The sequence below is a fragment of the Ananas comosus genome, linkage group 15 (genome assembly GCF_001540865.1).
Source record: "Ananas comosus cultivar F153 linkage group 15, ASM154086v1, whole genome shotgun sequence".
NCBI classification, from domain to species: Eukaryota; Viridiplantae; Streptophyta; class Magnoliopsida; order Poales; family Bromeliaceae; genus Ananas; species Ananas comosus.
Window position 1 is genome coordinate 3,208,956 of NC_033635.1, and position 21,901 is coordinate 3,230,856.

The following is a 21,901-nucleotide window of genomic DNA, read 5'->3' on the forward strand; positions in this document are numbered from 1 at the left end:
AAAAAATCTACAAAGAATAAGATTAAAGAGCGATATATATGAAATAATAGAATTCGACAGCTCTATTCTGATGTTTCTGAACTGCTAAAATGCTCTTCTTTTTGAGCATTGCTGTTTTATCCTGTACTATGTAACCTGCAGATTAAACAAACCTAAATTTAGGTATGGCTTTTTCTTCCCTCTCTCTGTCTCTGTGAGGTACAGACAGCTCATCATCTTCTGAGTTCTTCATGTCTCTTTCTTGCCTGCTTTTCTTGGACTACTTAGCATTGGGAGGCACAAACTCTTTATGAGCAGGAGGAACCCACCAAACTCATACAACCATAGACCCATAATAAAATACCCTCACCTCAAAGGAATATTTGAGCTGAATTACTTAATTGTTCACAAAGATATTACTTAAAAAATAGAAATGGTAAGTGAGAGCCACAACAGAGAGCAAAGTTACACCCAATTATACTCCAAGCCGAGTCAGAGACAACACACCAGAAGCAGAATCAGAAGCAGACAACAAGTGATGTTACACATTTTTCACATAAATTGGTGAGATGAGGATGATGTGTACATGAAAATAACCCCCATCTAGGAAATGTAAAAATAAGCATTGTTTTTTAAAGAATTTGGCCTCTTTTCATGATTATCCATAGATGATACAACAATGGTTAAATAACCATTTACATACATGCCCTAATAAATCAGGGCCTAATCTAAACCTTAATTTTAAGAAGACAATCATGTGATTGATTGTCTAAGAATAAAAAAATTCCTAAGAAAGAAAGTAAAAGATGGAAATAAATAAAATTGCAAATCATATTTCCAATCTAAATATTAATACTCCCCCTCAAGTTGGCGCATGAACATCGGTGATGCCCAACTTGCCAAGCAAAAAATGAAACTGCCGTCGTCCCAGTGCTTTAGTAAAAATATCGGCAAGTTGAAGATTACTGGGCACATGATAGGTTTCAATATCATGCGATTGAAGCCGTTCGCGAATAAAATGACAATCAATTTCGATATGTTTAGTACGCTCATGGAAAACGGGATTAGCCGCAATGTGAAGCGCCGCTTGGTTATCACAGAACAGCCTCATTGGTTTGGGATGATCAACTCCAAGAGAACAAAGCAAATTTCGAAGCCAAATTAGCTCACAAGTAGCAACAGCCATGGATCGATATTCAGCTTCTGCAGATGAACGTGAAACTATTGTTTGCTTCTTAGCTTTCCAAGAAATAGGTGAAGAACCTAGCATGACAAAATAACCTGTAAGGGAGCGACGTGTCATAGGGCAACTTGCCCAATCTGCGTCACAGTAAGCCCGCAATTGTAGATCATTTGAAGCCGAAAGAAAGATGTCTTGTCCGGGACAAGACTTTAAATAACGTAGAATTCTCATCGCTGCATCTAAATGTCCTTGGCATGGCTTTTGCATGAATTGACTGAGGATATGCACCGAATATGTAATTTCTGGTCCAGTGATAGTGAGATATATGAGCCTCCCAATGAGACGTCTATATTGTGCAGGATCATCAACTGGTGATTCTGAATTTTGAGAGAGTTGGTGTTGTTGTTCCATTGGAAAGTATGCAGGCTTGGCTCCAAGCATTCCACATTCAGCTAGAATATCCAAGGTATATTTTCTTTGACATAAAAATATACCCGAAGGAGAACGAGCTACCTCCACACCAAGAAAGTATTTCAAAGTACCAAGATCCTTGATATGAAAGCAATTATCAAGGTACTGTTTGAGCAATTGACACTCTTTGGAATTATTTCCTGCAATGATCAAGTCGTCGACGTACACAAGGACAGCCAAAAATGCATCTCCTTTATTGAATGTAAAAAAGCGAATAATCCACCTTAGATTGAAGAAAACCAAACCTGGTGGAAGAGACATGTATACTTCTTCATCTAAATCACCATGTAGAAAAGTATTATTCACATCAAGTTGGTGGAGTTCCCAATTCTTTGCGACTGCTAGGAAATGTAAAATAAGCATTGTTTCTAGCCTTGTGTATGAGTTGTAAAACACATCATGCATCATTTATATTCAATTTCATTCTCAACACCACTTGTTATTTGCTTTTAATTAGATCCTATGAGTTTGGCACTTTCGATAGCTCGGCAAAAGTAGTGTTTTTATTTTTCAAATTTTTTGTCTGAAAAATAAAAACTATGAAAAGAGGTGTTGTTCATGAACATCTTTTTAATTTTAGTCCTTCGAGAAACGGTTTTCTATGCTTTTTTGAGAAACCGAGCACTCCCTTGCATCAAATATGTATAAATTAAATTTAGCTGAAAATTTGAAGCAACTAAGCTTCAAACCCTTTTGCCACGTGCTATAATAGGATTTTTAAGCTTGATTTTACCGGTTTGTGACATGTATGGGAGTAATTAGAGACCAGTTGCTTAAATTGAAATTTTCTTAATGCGCCACAATTTCCCGCAGATTCAATTCGAAATTTTTTTATTTTGGTGGGTTTGGATTTGAAACTCAAATCTAGTAGTTTTTAAGGTTGGCCTTGTGGTTTGATTTTGCTTCAATATAAATAATTTGAACTGAATTATTTTTATGTAGTAAAATTGATTAGATTCAGTGTACAAGTCAACACAGAGCATAACACAGAATACAAGTTAACTCCTAAAAATATACAGTTACTTAAGGGAGAGATAGATACACATAATACATTGCTCATTGGATACATCTAAACAATTAAACGAATGACATGGAATTATTTTTTAATTTAAACTNTAATTATTATATGGAAAAATTATTGAAGCTGAATATTGTTATTTGATTAGAGATATTATTATTATTATTATGATTATGATAATATACATAATTTAACTGACATAATTTCTTTCTTTTAAAAAAAAAAATTTGAGAATATGTATGTTCCTTTTGGACAAGATTAGAGTTAAAATAAAAAAAATATTTAAAAAATTAAACAAGAAAAAATACATAAAAAATAAAAAAGCTGAGGCGGCTCAGCATGGTTTAATCCGCCCTCCACATTTACTTTCACGAATGGATGAGACGTTGAAAAGCGTGCCCAAAATGTTCTAAATCCTTTCATTTTCACAAATTAGTAAATAAGTTCTAGGAAATTTTATTTTCACACATAATACATTGCTCATTGGATACATCTAAACAATTAAACGAATGACATGGAATTATTTTTTAATTTAAACTTTTTGCGGCATAGTTATAATTTATTTACTAATGTGTGAAAATAAAATTTCCTAGAACTTATTTACTAATTTGTGAAAATGAAAGGATTTAGAACATTTTGGGCACGCTTTTCAACGTCTCATCCATTCGTGAAAGTAAATGTGGAGGGCGGATTAAACCATGCTGAGCCGCCTCAGCTTTTTTATTTTTTATGTATTTTTTCTTGTTTAATTTTTTAAATATTTTTTTTATTTTAACTCTAATCTTGTCCAAAAGGAACATACATATTCTCAAATTTTTTTTTTTAAAAGAAAGAAATTATGTCAGTTAAATTATGTATATTATCATAATCATAATAATAATAATAATATCTCTAATCAAATAACAATATTCAGCTTCAATAATTTTTCCATATAATAATTAGATTCAATAAATTTACCAATTACTATTAAAACCAGTTAAGCTAATGAATATTTTGTTCGTATTTTATTTATTTTAGTAGTCTATTTACATTCGTGTGACCATGTTATTAACAATTAATAATAAATAATAATAACAGATTTGTAAAAATATATAAGAAGAAACAATAGTATCTTAATCTTGTGTTAATTATAAAAAAAAGTAGAACTAGGCTACTATACTATCGGTAGCACGGAGCGCTCCGTGCTACCGATAGCATAGTAGCCGGACTCAAAAAAGTATATAATTAAGCCTATTTTAAGTTATTCAGGAGAAGCGTGGACTTGGTCAACAGAACACGTGGCCCAGGGATGACGTGGTAGACCCGGTCCACCAACTGATTATCTCCGTATTTAGTTAAGGATAAAGTCAAAATCCTAATAAACCCCCAAAATGGAAAAACAAAAACTAAAAATAGATCCAATTCCCCACCAAAAATAAATAATAATAAAGGGAAAATAATAAAAAAAAATCTCTCCTCTCGTTTTCTCCGAAATCGTCGTAAACGCGAAGCACAAAGAGCCCCAACGGTCAAATCCTCTCCTCCTCCTGCTCGTCGCTACGAAGAAGACGACGAAGAAGAAGAGAAGAAGAGGAAACCCTCCCCGTCTCTCTCTCTCCTCGTCTCTGGTTCGATCTCTCTCCCTCTCTCTCTCTCTCGCGCGGGGGATCTATTGGATTGCGATTATAATTAGGGTTTGGTGCCATGGATTCGCCTTTTTTAATGGTGTTTATTGGTTGCAGCGTCGTGGGGAGAGGTGTCTTCTTTCCGGTCCTTCGGTGGGTTGAATAGAACCCAGTTGGGCTCCCGAGGTATTCTTTTTAATTCGATTAGTCCGCAAATGGATGGTTTTTAGGGTTTGACTCGTCGATTACTTGGTGCTCTTTAATGGGGTGGGAAAAAGGAACGGAGTGGTTTTCCCTTTTCGATTACATGATTCTTCGGAGAAATTCGTGTTCTTGATTGATTACTGATTTGGTAGACATTAGTTGTCTTTCTAATTATGGTTTATTTGTGGTATTTTTATTGGATTTTTCTTTTGTAAGTTTATCATTTATATCTAGTCGCTTTTGTTATCGAATTGTTTATGTTGAATTAAGATTTGGACTCGTAGAAACATGCGACTGTTTTCGTCTGCGCGATGCCATGGATGCAGCTTCTTTTTTTTTTTCTGAAGGATTGATGCATATCAATTCTTGTCTCTGTAGTTAGTTGAATCCAATTATTATACCTTTAATGGCAGAATATTTTAACTAAATTTTATTTTATGATCATGATATTAAGAGGTGAAAGATAGGGTTTCTATTGTTGATGGTAAGATCGTAATAGTTTTTGCTTACTATCGTGATGCGGAGCGGTGAGAAATTGAAGAAAAGCTTTTATCTTGTTAGCAGATCATATTACAAATGCTTCTGTTTTCCTAAGGAATGGATGTTCGATTTCCGTTGGCTTGAATCATTCTTTATTAAGAATCAATTGCTTCATTCAATGTTTGAATTATCTTTGAGTGCTCGGGGCTCTCTTTTCTTTTCGATCAGTTTTTATCATATATTTTTTGACAATTTTAACTTGAGCTATCAAATCTTTTTCGGGTTGACTGTGTCTGCAGTAGACTAGCACACTTGAATGGCTAACCTGTATATATAACCTGTCAATCAAAACGTCTTGTTTTTTTCCTTCTTCTTAGGTATTGTCCGAGTTGACTTAAGTCACACTTGGAAACAAGAAAGATGCCTTTACCAAGGGTTGCGAAGCAAAGATCTGTCGACCCTGGCTTTTCTTCTAAAGCAAACCCCTTCGACTCTGATTCAGAAGGCGAAACAAATGCTAGACCAGGAAGAGCATCATCAGTCCCACCAATCAGCAAGACTAACCCCAAAGTTTCTCCTTTTGGTGACACTGAGGACTTAGGAAGAGGACCTTCGTCGTCGTACTCTGTTTCTAACGCCACAAAGAATCAGTACAAGAACGATTTTCGTGATTCAGGAGGGTTTGAGAATCAGTCGGTGCAAGAACTAGAAAATTATGCTGCATATAAAGCTGAGGAGACCACACACAAAGTAAATGATTGTTTGAAGATTGCCGAAGTTATAAAGGAAGATGCTACAAAGACCTTGGTGACTTTGCATCAGCAGGGCGAACAGATTACGCGGACTCATCACACTGCTGCCGATATTGAGCATGATCTTAGTAGGGTATGATTTTTAGTCTTTAATTTCTTTACCTGCTGTTATCTGTTGTTAAACGTCAGTATTAAGATTATTAGTGTTTCCAGAAGCAAATGAACTCGGTGCTTTGTTTTGCATATCAGTCCTAAAATCCTATTACATCAAGTGTGTCTCTCCCAACTGTTTTTTGCATGATAGGACCTAAAATTATCGGCTGTTGTGGATATCGGTCGGTTGGATTTCTTTAACTCATGTTACTTCGAGATGTGAAAAGGTACCGATTCAGATACCAAACCTAACTTGCAGTGAGAACCAATTAAGTGTCGACCTGTATATTGCTTACAAGCACAGGATTGTGCTTTGTTCTTTCCACATTAATTTGGGTTTGAAGAGTTATTCTCTTTGCAATTTTTCTTGCTCCATGGTCTTATTGAAATATATGTAGTTGGAAAAGTTTGTAATTCTATAGCTTAGAAGCTCTTTGATTTACGAGGTTTCTAGACACAATATGAGGCATTCTTATTTAGATCGACTTACAGGTCACCATGCTGATTGCAATGAAACAAAATAAGATTGGCGCATGCTTAATTCTAGTGCCTAAAAAAAAAAGAAACTATATTCTTATTATCACAGTACTTATATTCATGTTATTGACTTCTCTTGTTCGCAAGCTATGCTGTGGTCTAAGATGGAAACACTTTCTGTTTCACAGGCACTTCTCATATTGTCTTCGTAATCCACTTTGTTATTCTTTGCAGAGCGAAAAGCTTTTGGGAAGCCTTGGAGGGATTTTCTCGAAGCCTTGGAAGCCAAAGAAAACTCGTCAAATAAAAGGCCCAGCTATCACTCGAGGTACTCCTTACCTTTTTAAAAAAAAGGGAAAAAAAATGATAAAACTAGAATTTAGTTGGTCAAAAATTTCAAACTAATATTTTCAAGTCGATAAACAGATGATTCCTTCATAAGAAAGGCGAACCACACCGAACAAAGGGAGAAATTAGGATTATCCTTGAGCCCTCGCGGACGGTCTAATCCACGACAGTATGCTGAACCCACAAGTGCAATGGACAAAGTCCAGGTTTGTTTCTTTTCGCTCACCTTGAATCTAGAAAAAGAAATACATCTCTGGTCATCAGATGATGGATTTTTGCTTCTGTGGTAGATTGAGAAAGCGAAGCAAGATGACTCTCTTGGGGATCTAAGCAATGTGTTGGGCCAACTAAAGGACATGGCTCTTGATATGGGAACTGAGATTGAGAGGTAAAGTTGCCTATCTCAATTTAGTAATTGATTACTCATGATTTTTACAGGCTAAAAAAAAATAAAAAAAATGAGATACTGCGATAACCTCAAACCCAGCTAAGAATTATCCGCATCCTCTCGGATTTTTCCTTATCACGTAATTCCCTTTCTGAATCACTTCAACTCCGTAAACAGAAAGGTAAATAATACTGACTAAGAGATTGATAACTATTTAAAGGGTATTTTGGGGCCCTAGCTTTGTGTTGATGTAAGCTAAAATTTTCCATATTACGCCAATTTGTTCGTTTGTTCTCGTAAACTGCTTCTCCTGGATTGAATTTGCAGGCAAAACAAGGCTCTCGATGCCTTGCATGACGACGTGGATGAGCTGAACTTCAGGGTGAAAGGAGCCAACCAGCGAGGCCGCCGGTTGCTCGGGAAGTAGGCCTCTACCGTGATCCCCGAGGCCTGTGTGCGAAATAGAAGTGGATTCAAAAGAGACAGATGCGGTCTCTCTCGCCATGTGTTGTTGCTACTAATATTTCTTTCTATCATTTGCATGCAAAGGCATGCCTTGTATTACAGGGATCTTCTTTCTCTGTTCAGAGAATACTACATTTCATTGCACCCCGAGTTTGATCCGAGAAATTTTTAGCAGTTTCTGTAGAGCTGAACTTTTTACATTTATAACAGTAAACGTAAAAGTTGGAATGTCCTATTTCAAATTGGTTTCTGTATTTTTAGTGAAACTCTATGGTGTTTGAACTTTTACATCTATAACAATAAAGCTCAATTGGCAATGTGCAATATGCTCGTCACAATGTGTCATATTTCTTCAGGGTTGTTCCAAAGGAGACAGGATAGAAAATCGTTATTTCGGCCTTAGCTTCTGGAACAACAGCTTCTCTACTCTCTACTCTAAGAAGCAACACAAAGATGTTCGGGATTCAATAATCCAATAGCTATAAAGAAATTGCTACCACAAATGCCAGCATAGCTGGACAGCTTCAAATTTGACAATTCTGCGAAAGTTGACAGTCATATCGACACTATTCGCAAAAAAGACTGCGTCTCAGAGAGTTTCTAGCTAATGCATCGATGTAGATCCAATTCATAAATAATAAATGAGGTCATATCAGATTTATATCTTTTGAAGCCCCATTTGTATCACCATTCATTTAAATAATTTCCATGTAATCTCCCTGATATGACAGGCTAAAACAGAGATCATTGGACAACTTTCTCCACATTCACACACCCTACAGAGTTACAGACACTTAAAATAAAAAAAGGTGCCAACTCAGCATTTGATGCATGATGGGCGAGAAAACTTCTTGACTGAAAGAGATCAAGACTAACCTACAACACGCATAAGAGATGTGCGACAACCGCCCTACCCGCACGATGCGAGGAACTTCCTTTTGCTGACCCAATCCTCGCGCAGTTCCACCACGTCCCTCAGCTTCTCGATTAGCTCCTCTAACCCGTCCACCCCGAAGCTCTGGTAGTCGAGGGCTTTCTTGTACCGCTGCTCGTAGAGAGATTCCAAAGCACTTATCGGAACAGGGCAAGAGTAACAGACCAGAAGCTCTTGAACTTCCTGCTTGAAGCTCTCGAGATGGTCATTGTTCTCGTAAGTCGCATTATTCCTCTCATCGTCTGAGAATTCATCAGTGGAGCTCTCCGAGTTCTCCTCAACGACGACACTCTTTCCTTTCTTCTCCTCCCTTTTCAGTATAATAGGCGTGCTTGGGCACGGGCACTTCTTTATGTTTTGTCTATCGTCAGTGTTGCGTAGACAAAGCATTTTCTTATGGCCCTTCCCCACCACGATCAGAGCATCGGTCATCTTCTTGATAAGATTAACTAGCTTATAAACACCGTACTCAGCCATGTACAGTGGCCGCCCAAAGACTTTAAGATACTCCGAAGGTACGCGGACGAGAGGAAGGCTCCCCCCAGACATTTCCAGCAGCCTAATAAATTGGCCCTTCAAACCCTGCACATCTCCAGGCCGGACCCACCACGAGTGTTCTTGCGTGCTATTCTGATCTCCCCCCATCAGACCTTCACTTACACCGGATGGTAAACTATGAGACCTCGAGGAATTAAAATAGGGTTCCAGTATAAAGTTACTGCAGCTGTTGCTGTATTCAGAAGCTCTAGAAAGTTCCCGAGAGGAATAAGATAAGTTACAATGATACATTTGATTTACACTACCACGCGTGGTGCCATACTCATTCTGAGAGATCCCTCTGTATGTGATAATCTCCTCTTCATTCTGATTATCGGCATACGGCATAACAGCTTTGGGGGGGACGAAGCCTTCACCACGGGCAACGCTGGGCCAGTCCCACACAAACCGTCCTGCATTGCTTAAAGCTGATGAAACTCTAACCCCCGACGGAATTACAAGAATTACGGTGTATCCGCGCTGGCCAAGTATATGCAAAGCCAGGGCAAAATCCACATCGCCTGATATGAGCATTATAGAGGAGGGTGGTCGGTTGTCCAGAGCAAAGAGGAACATGTCGACTAAGATGGCCTTGTCAGCAGCATCTTTTCTGCCGTTGGGTACATCAACAAGCTTGACTCCAGTCCGCTGGCACCCTTCACGGAGCCTGCGGGGGAAGGCATTGAAGTCGCCATAGGCCGAGAACATCGTGACAGCTCCACCGACAACGGGGTGCACCCGTAGCGCCATCCGGATGTTTCCAGAAACATCCTCCGGGCGGACATCGCTGGGGATTGGGCAGTTCTCAATGTCCCAGAGGATAGCAACCGGGCAGTGTACAGCTCTGCCTTGATCCTTAGGCGCTTGAGAGTGTTCCATGTTTGAACCAATTGGTATCAGCTTGCTCGAATCCAACTCCACAGCGACGGCCTTTGGTGATGGAGAAGGGCAATGACTCGCCATTGGTTTATCCTCGTAAGACATTAACCTACCTATAAATCATAAATGCAAGCAAAAAGATTGTCAACAAAATATAAGAACACCCATAAGATACCACCTAAAAATTGGTGAACAAAATGAGTGATAATGCAGCTGTTGACGCCAAATGGTGATGGGACTATAAGCATCACTGATTGTGTTACCATTGCAAGCTTGCAGGATATTTAGGGGTTAACTACATAATGACCTCATCTAAACCATATGGGAACGTGAAAATAAGTAGCTGAATACTCAAAAGTTTTGATTTTACTTTCCAACCTTATAGTATTTGCAGAATAAGTGCCTGGTCCTTAAAAGTCTTGGTTTTGCCGAACCTTAAAAGTATTTGTAGCATTTTTTAATGGAATATTAGGCTGACCGAATGTATTTGTAACATTTGAAATATCACTTTAATTACAGGCGTTACTGGTTTAAAAACCATTTGCCAAACTACGAACATCTTTTCCTTTTTGCTCTATTGTGTTTTTCCAAAACTTTTAGAGCTTCAGATCTTCACTTATATAGAATTGAGGATTTCAACAAAAATATTAACTTGAAGTTGGTAAGATGCTAATCTAACTAGTGAATCTTGTATAAACAAAGCCATAACTGGAGGAGATTCTTAATTATATACTACTAAAGCATGCTCTTGAGACTCATCTTCAGCTCAAGGTACCTGCGGTCCACTAGACGCAGCACATTTTCTTTTTCCTCTAATAACACTCAGCTAGCATCATAACACGACAATTATCCCAAAATAATACACTCAACTAACAAACTGGTTCCATCTTACGCAGTATTAGACTATTAGTAGAAGTCATGTTCAGAAATTCTTGGATCCAATAACATATCTTTTGGAAGAGTCGAAAAAATGTGAACAGTAAAATAACTCGTGGGCTAACCTATCTCTTTCTCCTCTCTCATCTCTTCCCTTAGTGTTTGTGTTCTATACTACCCTTTTTTGTACTCTTAGACTTCGTTTGGTTATGCTGCCACAATTTCTTTTTATGAAACTAGAACTCTATGCTATTTAATGCGCCAAGCATGGCCAAGTTTTCTACAATCTATACATCCATGGAGTTTGTCAGAAACAAAAATAAAAAATTGTAGTTGCAGTTACTTCCACTCAGTGCTCATTTAAATTACACGGTTAGGCCTTCTTTTGGGCCTCAAAACCTCATTTTTACCTCCTGTCATAGCAAAATCCTCAAACTTCTGCATCCGTAAAGCGCAATTAGCTGTTCACTACCATCTGTTTCTAGCTAAAACAGCCATAAAGCCTAAGACCAGAGGGATAAGATCCACTCAACTAAAGTACCTAATATAAGAGTTGATGTAACATCCTTATGTACCACAAATATCTCAAAATATGAAACTCTACAAATTAATTCTCTCGATAATCACCAATAGCTTCATAGCATAACTCAAATGAATTAACAAGTTACTCAACTTAGATCATAAAAAACGAAAGAACACAGTAAGCGAAATCAATCGTACAAACCCTAAGATCAGCATACATGAAATGATCAGATCCAGGTCACCAACCCAAGTAATCCGTATGACCCCCAAAAGATTGAAACCCTAGTTTAACCAACGAAAAACTGAAGCAAAACCAATCCAACAGTAAAAAATTAACCAAAATTCAAATTCAACGCCAACGAAGGGAAAGATAATTGGGGATATAAACCCAATAACTTCTTTTCCCCACAAAAAAAAAGAAAAAAAAAAACCTTATAAACCGGTTGAAAACTGATCATAAAACGCCAAAAATGAGAGTATTCGCAACAATTCGAAGGGTTTTGGGAATCACCTGGTAAGGATATGCTCGAGAAATCGAAGCAAAAGGCGAGATTTAATCGAGTCGACCTTCGATGGAGCCCTAGGGGGGAAGCTAATAAAAAGCTCGCCTTTTTTTTTTTTTCCTTTTTCTCTTTTATAGCTCACAAGAGGGGAGAGGAATGTGAAATGATGAAGCATCGAGAGAAATGATCGCACGTCGAATGATCACACGGATTTTGACCTAACTTGGGCCGTGGACCGTCCGATCGGTTGAGAAGCCAATGAGGCGTCGATCGGACGGTGATGGAGGTGGTAGTTCGAAGAGGCGTGGGAACTCGGAGTGTTAACGCGTGATCCGAATGCGCGATATAGCGGATCAGTTTCGGAAGCTAAAACGGGTCAGATCCATTTACGAAATCCGTGTCGAAATTGAGCAATGTTGTTCATACACCGTATAAAAGTTGTATGATATATACTCCATCCATTTTAAGATCAGAATTTTTTTATTATTCATATTGATGTGATTAGCGAAAGTCACTCCGTCTAGGATAGAAAAAAAGTATAAAATGTAGCAGTCATATGAATGACGTAGCGTTTTCAACCAATAGTATTTGTTCTATAGAGTTCACCTATTCCTAATCGGTATGAATAATCGAAATATTATTCGAACCCGAATCCGAATAGGGTGGGTTTACTCGAGCTAAAAACCCGACAAATATGGATACGGATATGAATTTTATATTTATCCGATCCAAATCCGAATAAATTATATATATATATATATAGAGTCCGGCTATGGTGCTTGTAAAAGTACCAACTACTTGGTACTTGTAGGTTTTTTACCGTTAGATCTACGTCCTTGATCATTTTCAACCGTTAGATTATACTATTCAACCAACTATCCACTCAACCCTAGGGGGCCTACATCATCCTCACCGTACATCTCTTAATCCAAGGGCCAAAAACTTACAAGTACCAATGACTTGGTACTTTTAAAATCATAGTAGCTCAATTATATATATATATATATATATATATATATATATATATATATAAAATTTATTTTTATTTATTTATATAATATATAAAATATTTAATATTATTTATTTCTTAGATTTTCATCCAACGGTATGGATTTTTAAACCCGCCGGATTTGAATCCGGGTTCAGATTTTAATTTGGTTTTCGGGTTCGTGAAAACCCGACCCGTTGATATCCCTACCTATTCAATCATGAGATTTTATTGGTTAGGATATGCACGCTGTGGTGTAACTGCTATATAGTTGAATTTTTCTCTAAAATTATAAAACATGTGACATTTTAGTTTTCAAATTTTAATTTGCTATAATTTTTGTCTCAAACCTTCATAATTATTATAATTATTTTCTATAATGCAATTTAATCCTATAATTCAAAAAAATTGCACCCCTTTTAAACTATTTGGGCCGATGATTTAAACCTAATGAGTTACAATTGTTAGGAAGTTATGTTGTTATAGGTGGTATCAGCGAGTTACTATTAGCTTTGCCACCATCTAGGACGAGGTGAATTATGATAATTTGAGGAAAAAAAAGGGTTAAATAACAAATTTAGTTTACACTTGAACTAAGCAACAAAAATTAACATTTATAGTCGCCTTTGATCAACTGTCCATGCTCTTACTAAGTAGAGGGCATTTAGTTGAATATAATTAAAAATACAATATAAGTAGAAATGTATGTAGTTAAAAATATAATAATTATAATCGCATTCCTCTTATTTAATTGAACAATATAAAAAGTACTGTAAATATAAATAATTTGTTTAATTGTGTGTAGTTGAGAATGATATTTTAAAAATTTTATCAATTTATATAATATAAAGTGGTAAAATTAATTTTCTACTTTTAAAAATATATTTTCTATTTAAAATAATTAAAAAGATAAGGTTATTTCTCAACTGCATTTAGAACCGTAATTAATTTGGACATAATTTTCACCGCTACCTTTGGACTTTTTTTATAAAATAAATCTCTAAAATTTTATAATTTGTGAAATAATCCTACCAATTTTATATTTGGCAAACTGCTCCTCTCTTCACCATGTAGAAGCCATGTAGGATTTTTTTTTGAAATGCGATGAATTGTTCACCACATTATGAAAGTCTCCCAGTCCTCTCAAATACGGTAAATCGTTTACCGCATTTATTAAGACAGTTAACAATTCACTGAGTTAGAATTATACGTGGATTATATAAAAAATAAAAAAAAAGTCATTAGAATTACACGTGAATTATTAGAATTTTTATTTAAGTGTTAGTATTACATGGATAGATTATTAGAATTTTCAGATTGTTAAGATTATATGTGATTTGTTGAAATTTTTATATAATTGTTAGGTTTATATATGAGATATAAAAATAAACAGTAAATAAGTAAAAGACCGCGAATGATTCACCACTTTTGTAAAAAATTAGGAAGACGGTGAATCGTTAACCGTATTTATGAAGGTGGTTAATTATTCACCATCTTTAAGAAAAAATTTCAACATGACTCCTATACGGCAAAAGAAGGGTTAGTTTGCCAAAAAATTTATAAGAGTAGTTACCTAATTAAAAAATTTTATAAAGTTGTTTTGAAAAAAAGTCCACTACAGTTTCAATTTTTCATATAATTCTGGCTACAACACTTAAATATAAATAAATATACAAACTCAAATATCGAATTTAGATATGCAAATATTTACAACTAATTCTGCAAATATTTACAACTCTGTTCGACCAAACCAAAGAGCCTGTTAATGGTTTTTTTATAAAATGACTCTTCAAAAATTTCAAATTGACAAAATAATTCTGTCCAAATTTTATTTGAAAAACTAACTCTCTTTTCACCACGTGGGCGCCACGTCGGATTTTTGCTATAAAGGCAGTGAATGATTCACCACCGTGAATGATTCACCGTTTTATCTGCATTTAATTTCAAGACTTAGACAAATTTCGATAAATTTGGAGTATTTTGTACTAAAGGCGGTGAATCATTCACCGCCTTCACATATATTATATATATGTGAAGGCGGTGAATGATCCACCGTATTTATAGTAAAATCGCCCACGCGGCAAAATGAGGATTATTTTTTCAAATAAAATTTTGACAGAATTATTTCTCCAATTTCCAAATTTTGGAGGATCATTTTATAAAAAAGTCCCCTGTTAGTGCACGCAATGATTCCTCAAACTTTCTACCACCGAATGTGGTGATTTTAGCGGATAAGTCCTCTTCCAAATTTTTATCTTAAAATTAGGATCACTAAATTTTTATTTATAAATATAGTCATATAATAGAGAAAGAAAAAAAAATATTAGTGAAAGCGATAAATAATTCACCTTATTCGTTAAAATTATACTGTACTATAAAAGGGGTGAATGGTTTATCGCTTTTAAAAACGGTAGTTATGCAAGCGGTGAATGATTCACCGCATTTAAATACGGTGATTCATTCGCCGCCTATATTATTTATTTTTTAAAAAAACTCAATTTGATATACTAGAGATCTATTTTTACAATTATTTTTTTAAAAAATAATAAGAGTATTTTGGTCAGTTTACTGAAAATTCGGTCCGAATTTATAAAATCGAAAAAAGTTGCCAACTTTTGCAAAAGCGCAAAACTAGTAGATTTTTTTAATGTAAATTGGTATTTTTTTTTTAGATTATTTTTATAATTATAAAAATTGATCGGATTATTTATAAATTTTTTTTTTCAAAAACAGTCGTGAAATGCGGCGTCTGGTGGGCAGCGGCAGTGGTGCAGGCGGCAGGAGCTGATCTCGTCGGCTGGCTTTCAGATCGACAGTCTGCACAATGGGAGGCTCCTCCCCTCTTCTTCTTCTTCTTCTTCTTCTTCTTCCAGTTGCCTTCTTCCTTCTCTTCCTCCCCCTCGCTCACTCCAAAACTGTCAAAAGAGACGGTAAATTTCTCTCCTCTCTCTCTCTCTCTCCCCACCTCACTTTCCTCCCCTTTTTTTTTTTTAATCTTATTTTCCTTTTTTCCTTTCTGAGATGTGGGCTTGATTTACTCTTCTGAGATTGGTAGTCTTTTTTTTTTGAGAATTTGAGGACTAATACTGGATTCTGCTAGATCGATTTTTTAGATTATATGGTATCAGAGCCGGTCCGAAATTCGGATAAAACTTCAGAGGAAAGCTTCCCAACGATCTCTCATTGGAAGCCTCCGATTCACTGTCACGCGTCAGTTTCTGTCTCCGTCCAAAAATTTATTGGATGTTTTTTAATTCTAATATTAAAAATATAAAATTTTGGTGGGGAGGATTATGACCCTTGGATAAAGACAAAACTGATACATGACAGCAAAATTGGAAGCTCTTTGACAAGGTTTTGTTAGGGGAGATTCCCCGCTAAAGTTTTTTTTTTTTTTTTTGAGATAGGTAGCATGTTATCTGCTTCGTTTATTTCATTTAGAAATAAACTTAGTTAGAAGTGTGAATCAATTAGGATTCGAACTTGGGACCTCGGATATCAATCATCAAGTAGCATGTTATCTGCTTCGTTTATTTCATTTAGAAATAAACTTAGTTAGAAGTGTGAATCAATTAGGATTCAAACTTAAGACCTCGGATATCAATCATCAAGTCCTTTGGCACTTGCGCTAGGGACGGTCGATCCGCTGAAGTTTTTTTTCTCCTAAATTCTGCTACATGTGAGTGGGGAAATTTTTTTTTTTGAAAAAAATAACGTGCTATCTGTTTCGTTTATTTTTTAAAAAATAAATTTAGCAGAAAATGTGAAGCAACTAGATTTCGAACTTGAAACCTCAAGTTCTAACCATTAAATTTTTTGCCACTTGCGTTAGAGACGATCAGTTATGTGAGTGGGGATGTTAAGACTAATTCAGGTAACAGTTGGGGCACTTCTATTTTTTCTTTTCTTACTTGTTACACCAGGAATTTGGGAAATGCAAGTATGAAGTAAAAAAACTCAATTAGTAAATTGAAGAGCACAGGATATATTTTTGACAATTTTTATAGTTATCCGACCTACGGATAAATGAGGCTTGGACCCATTCAACAAATATCATTCAGTTTAGGAGTATTGGATTTGGGCATGTCAAAAGAAGGGAGACTAATACATGCTATAATTGATTTAAGAGAAAAAACTTATTCATGCTAAAAGGAGGAGTTTTTTGTGTAATTTTCATACCAATTTTATTTGATCTATGGACTCTTTTATGGTTGTGTAGATAAAAGCATTTATAGTTTCATTTCGATGGTGAAGTACTTTATCACTGTGCTGTCGAAACGAGCTTCAAACTGGCATTTTGTTGCAGTAAAAGCATTGAACGAGATCAAGGCCTCGCTAGGATGGAGGGTCGTCTATTCCTGGGTAGGAGACGATCCTTGCGGCGATGGGGATCTTCCTCCGTGGTCGGGAGTCACATGTTCCCAGCAAGGAGATTACCGGGTCGTGACGGAATTGTATGAAATCGAACTCCTCATCAACTTCGTTGAATACTTTTGAAAAATTTTGTTTAAACATATGGCCGTATCCTTCGTTTTGCAGGGAAGTTTATGCTGTATCAATAGTCGGCCCGTTTCCAACTGCTGTTACGAACCTCCTGGATTTGACTAGATTGTAAGACCTCTTCCTCATTGTCGTCTTTGTTTCTTTCATTTGTACTGAACAGAAAACAAGGTCAGGTTGCACATTTTTGATCGGTTAGATTACTTATCCTCGAGTGGGTCTTTTAATTTGGAGAGTTCCTCGAGTAAACTCCTATGTAATTTCGTTTTTTTTTCTTTTCTTATGTTTGATCTTGGGAGCTAGTGAACTAAGTGAAGTAAAATTGCTTACTTAATCATGAAATTGGATTTCGGTATCAACTGCCATTTTGTGCAGAGCTTCATTTGGATTGTGATGTCGTAATTATGTAAATAAGGGATGTTGTATAGATTTATGGAATTTGATAGATGTTAACTTTGCTAGATCAGAGTGTCATGTAAAAGATCGATCCAAAAATACTCTTTTACCGCTATAAGATTTCATGGAATGTGATAGGTCAATTTCATTCTTCTAATAACAGGGATCTTCATAATAACAAGTTGACTGGGCCCATCCCTCCTCAAATTGGACGGCTGAAGCACGTCAAGATATTGTATGTATCCCTACTTCACAAATGCTTTCAGTTTCGTCTTTATTATTCTGTATGCTATCCTCCATATTCAAATATGAAGAGAAATATGATATTTCATGCATGTAAGATTCTGAGGCATCACTTCTTACTTTTAGTCATCCGACATATCTAAACCACCATATTGAGTGGTTTTCAAATAAGCATCTACAACGTTTTGGTGAATAAAGTTAGTGATTGCCGAAAGTGTACCAGAGTGTTTTTCTTTTTCTTTTCTTTTTTTTTTTTGTGTGTGGGAATTATATACACTCTGGACCTGAAGCCTGACCGAGCAAATAAATAGTTGATGCACAAAACAATAACAATAGCCTTTTGAATTATGCCAATTATGACGCATAGAAAACAACCAAACAGGGTGAAGTTAGCGGAACTTGTACTATTTCTTGCTTTTGATGATAACTTAGAAGTTTTGGTATGTTTTATTTTGAAAGTGACTTAGTTCGAGCATTAGTTACGAAGACTTTGAAAACCAATTATGGACTAATATTTGGTTTTAATTCACCAGAGTATGGTGCTTCCTAGAAGAAACTAGAGAAAGTAGAGAGACAATGCAACTCGGCTATTTGAAGTTGTTTACCAACTGATGTACTAGGCATATATGGCCATTCAATTTAACCAAATAATATTTTTTTTGGGTAATAATTTGTCATTCGCATTATTAGGAACCTGAGGTGGAATAAGCTTCAAGACGTTCTTCCACCTGAGATCGGTGAACTAAAGAAATTAACACACTTGTAAGTTCATCATGGTTTCTGCTTTTTGAGTTTCAGATCCTTGATTTTTATTTGATGTGGTGCTTCTTTAAAAAAAAAATTTGCAGGTACCTGAGCTTTAACAACTTTAAAGGCGAAATTCCAGTAGAGCTTGCCAATTTACCGGAACTTCGTTATCTCTATCTCCATGAGAATCGCTTTACAGGAAAAATTCCTCCTGAACTGGGGAATCTCAAACACTTAAGACACCTGTATCTCTCTCTCTCTCTCTTTTTGCGTTTTGTGTGTTTGTACATTTGTTTTCTGCTGTATTATATCTTCTTAAAAGAATAATTGGTTAAGCTACAATTCTATATGGCTGTATTTTCTTGTTCCATCTTAGGAATTGTTTGCTATATGTTAAGAATCGTAATGTTCTTAATCATTGATCTATCTGCAGTGATGTTGGTAACAACCACTTAACTGGAACACTTAGAGACTTCGTCCGCAGTGGGGATGGTTTCCCCTCGCTTCGTAATTTGTAAGTGAATATATTCCCTGGTCTTTGCCTCATTTTAATTCTTTGCTATTGAGCTTATATGTATTTTTTTATAAATTTCTTTTCACTTTTCAAATGCTAATATAATATGTTGGATATTGGTCTCAAGATACCTAAACAATAACCATTTGAGTGGAGGATTGCCAGATCAGCTCGCGAATCTGACGAACCTCGAAATCCTGTGGGTTGCTTCCCTGAATAGCAGTTAGAAGATTTTTTTAAATCACTTTTGAATTTATTTATCGACCGTTACTTTCCTTCGAATTACTATCATTATTACAGGCACCTGTCATACAACAAGATGATTGGAGCAGTAACTCCTAAGCTTGTCCAAATTCCGAGATTAACGTATTTGTGAGTCTTTCCTTTTTGATTTGGTTGGAAGTTGGAACACTTTCAAGAGATAAGGTTTAAATATTTTTGCCGAGGTGCAGTTCGGTCCCTGTGAACTGCAATTCGTCGGAAGTTCAAGGACTACAAGCCGCGCAAATTCTGCGTTTCTTGGTGCTCATCTTTTCTCCAACTACTAATGTTTTTAGGTACTTGGACCACAATTTGTTTACTGGGAGGATCCCCGAAGGATTATACAAACATCCTTTCCTAAAAGAAATGTGAGCATCTTCATAATGTCTGGTTCTGTCGAAAAGAATTTACATATTCCACTCTGCGATGTACATTTAATGGCGAATTACTTCGGTGCAGGTATATCGAAGGCAACCAATTCAAGCCCAGTGCAAAGCCGAAGGGTACGCATAAGGTGCTTGAATTAGCCGACACGGATTTTTTGTTCTAGTTTTTTTCCCCCCCTTTCGAATATTTTTTGTTCATATGGAAGCTTTCTTAATATCAGCAGTGTGTTGTGGTACACATTCCAGAACATAAGAATCAACAAAATGGTTCCTGAGTTGATTGATTTATTTGAGGTCTCTTGATTCTGAATGCTGGATCTAAATTCTTGAGTGCATACATTTGGGTGGATTACATTGCAGCCCCAACATTTTTGGGTCAATATCATTTTTGGCCTCTCAACTATTAGGTTGGACATTCAGCATTTCAAACTTTTGAGTATTTCACTTTTGGATAAATTGCACCATTTGGTCCTCAAACTATGGGGCGGATGATACTTTGTACTTTGAACTTTCAGAATTGTTGTAATTAAGTTCTGTAACCTAATTTAATAGCCTAAATATTACTGTATCGTTAATCGAAAAGTGATGTAGTAGTATTCTAATTGGTGATGCACAAACAATTAAGATGCTATGTTATTTTTACGTCAGCAATACGTCAATATTTAATTAGTGATGTATTGCTAATGTTAATGTATTGCTAATACACAAATTAATATCAATTGAAAGTTTATGGACTATTAAAGCAATTTACCCAAATTGGTGGGAATATAAATATTTCATAAATTTTATTCATGCCTAATGGAAACCCTAAAAAGAATGAAAGATTTTTTCACTAGCTGGAAGGAGCTGGAGGGCACAAAGATAAAAGTAAAGGGTTCATGAGCAAAAGTGTCAATAAGCGGGTTCCAACAAAGATATCATCCAATGTACTAATAAATGTCCCTTGAAAGCTATGTGATATTCAGTGTAAATATATCAAATCTAAGGCCCCTTTTGTGCATAAATTCCTTTTGATGCATCAATCATCATCAATATCATATTTTCTTTTTTTTTCTTTTTTTTTTTTTTTTTTTTTTTTTTTTGCCCCTTGGTGGTCCCTTAAATATTTGCTTCTCCTTGTCCTTAGCCTGTAAAAATTCATAAGCTTTACAGGACATGGGCAAGGTTAAGGTTAAATGTACAAATATATCTAAACTTGTGGCTCTTCGTGATTAGGCCCTGGTTTTATTTTTTTATTTAAAACCTACCGTATTTATCTGAACAATAAACTATTTTGATTCGACTATACAATCTTTTAAAATTTTGATTTTACTAACTAACATTACAATTTGTTTGATTTGAGTTCGTCGCCGGTACTTTGACATCAAAATTTAAATATATTATTTATCTTTACAGATTTACTTAATATAGTTTATGAAATTCTTGCAACTATAAATTTATTAAAGTAAAAAATTAATTTAAATTTTGAAGTCCAAGTGTCATCAACTGCGTCAACTCGAATCAAATGAGAGGTAGGGTTGTATATTCAAAATAGTTCATAATTCAGATAACTTCTATATATATATATATATATATATATTTTTCTGATCATATATTATTTTTGAATGTTTTCTTTAAATTTATTTTTGTCCTTGAACACTATGGATCGCACTTAATAAATATAGGGATGCAATTGCAAGAGTGAGACAGGTGCGCTTCCGGAAGCACGAAAATTTTCGTACTTCCAAGTTGTTTTCGATATTGAGACTTTCGAATCGATGATCGGCTCCGTTAGACTTAATCTAGAGTATTTAAAATATTTAAAAAATAAATTTCACAATTTTTTGATATCATTTGCCTAATGATCGAAAGGGCTCAAAATCAACGACTGAAAATAAAAATATTATAAAATATGATGATGTAACATTAAAATTTTAGAACAAAGATATTGATCTTATTTTATATAGTATTAAAATTTTCTACTAAAATTTTATGTGATTTGGATATATTTCTACAACATTAAACTTGCAAACGACTCACCTCGATCATTAAAATTATTGATTTCAAGCCCCTTCGATCACTAGGCAAATGATATCGAAAAATCACGAAATTTA

General features: G+C 35.5%; 3 protein-coding genes across 3 annotated transcripts; 2 read left to right on the top strand and 1 right to left on the bottom strand.

Moving 5' to 3' along the window:
- LOC109721766 (SNAP25 homologous protein SNAP33-like) lies at positions 4,036-7,810 on the top strand. Its single transcript, XM_020249545.1, has 7 exons — positions 4,036-4,258; positions 4,373-4,441; positions 5,317-5,824; positions 6,556-6,649; positions 6,748-6,875; positions 6,960-7,057; positions 7,385-7,810. Exons 3-7 carry the CDS (start codon positions 5,360-5,362, stop codon positions 7,482-7,484), a joined length of 885 nt encoding a protein of 294 aa, XP_020105134.1. The 5' UTR covers positions 4,036-4,258; positions 4,373-4,441; positions 5,317-5,359; the 3' UTR covers positions 7,485-7,810.
- On the bottom strand, positions 8,150-11,933 carry LOC109721614. The gene is made up of 2 exons (XM_020249314.1): positions 11,782-11,933; positions 8,150-9,985 (listed from the first exon to the last, which is right to left on the bottom strand). The coding sequence occupies exon 2, from the start codon at positions 9,975-9,977 to the stop codon at positions 8,433-8,435; it is 1,545 nt and encodes a 514-aa protein (XP_020104903.1). The 5' UTR covers positions 9,978-9,985; positions 11,782-11,933; the 3' UTR covers positions 8,150-8,432.
- On the top strand, positions 15,490-20,118 carry LOC109720964 (probable leucine-rich repeat receptor-like protein kinase At1g35710). Its single transcript, XM_020248341.1, has 11 exons — positions 15,490-15,691; positions 17,068-17,215; positions 17,301-17,372; positions 17,821-17,892; positions 18,591-18,662; positions 18,749-18,892; positions 19,081-19,161; positions 19,289-19,360; positions 19,462-19,533; positions 19,719-19,790; positions 19,882-20,118. Exons 1-11 carry the CDS (start codon positions 15,586-15,588, stop codon positions 19,970-19,972), a joined length of 1,002 nt encoding a protein of 333 aa, XP_020103930.1. The 5' UTR covers positions 15,490-15,585; the 3' UTR covers positions 19,973-20,118.

Coding starts and splice junctions, on each gene's coding strand:
- LOC109721614 (XM_020249314.1), bottom strand. CDS start 9,977: ATGTCTTACGAGGATAAACCAATGGCGAGTCATTGCCCTTCTCCATCA.
- LOC109720964 (XM_020248341.1), top strand. CDS start 15,586: ATGGGAGGCTCCTCCCCTCTTCTTCTTCTTCTTCTTCTTCTTCTTCCA. Junction 17,216..17,300: donor TACCGGGTCGTGACGGAATT/GTATGAAATCGA, acceptor TTCGTTTTGCAG/GGAAGTTTATGCTGTATCAA. Junction 18,663..18,748: donor CTAAAGAAATTAACACACTT/GTAAGTTCATCA, acceptor AAAAATTTGCAG/GTACCTGAGCTTTAACAACT.
- LOC109721766 (XM_020249545.1), top strand. CDS start 5,360: ATGCCTTTACCAAGGGTTGCGAAGCAAAGATCTGTCGACCCTGGCTTT. Junction 6,876..6,959: donor GTGCAATGGACAAAGTCCAG/GTTTGTTTCTTT, acceptor CTTCTGTGGTAG/ATTGAGAAAGCGAAGCAAGA. Junction 7,058..7,384: donor ATGGGAACTGAGATTGAGAG/GTAAAGTTGCCT, acceptor TTGAATTTGCAG/GCAAAACAAGGCTCTCGATG.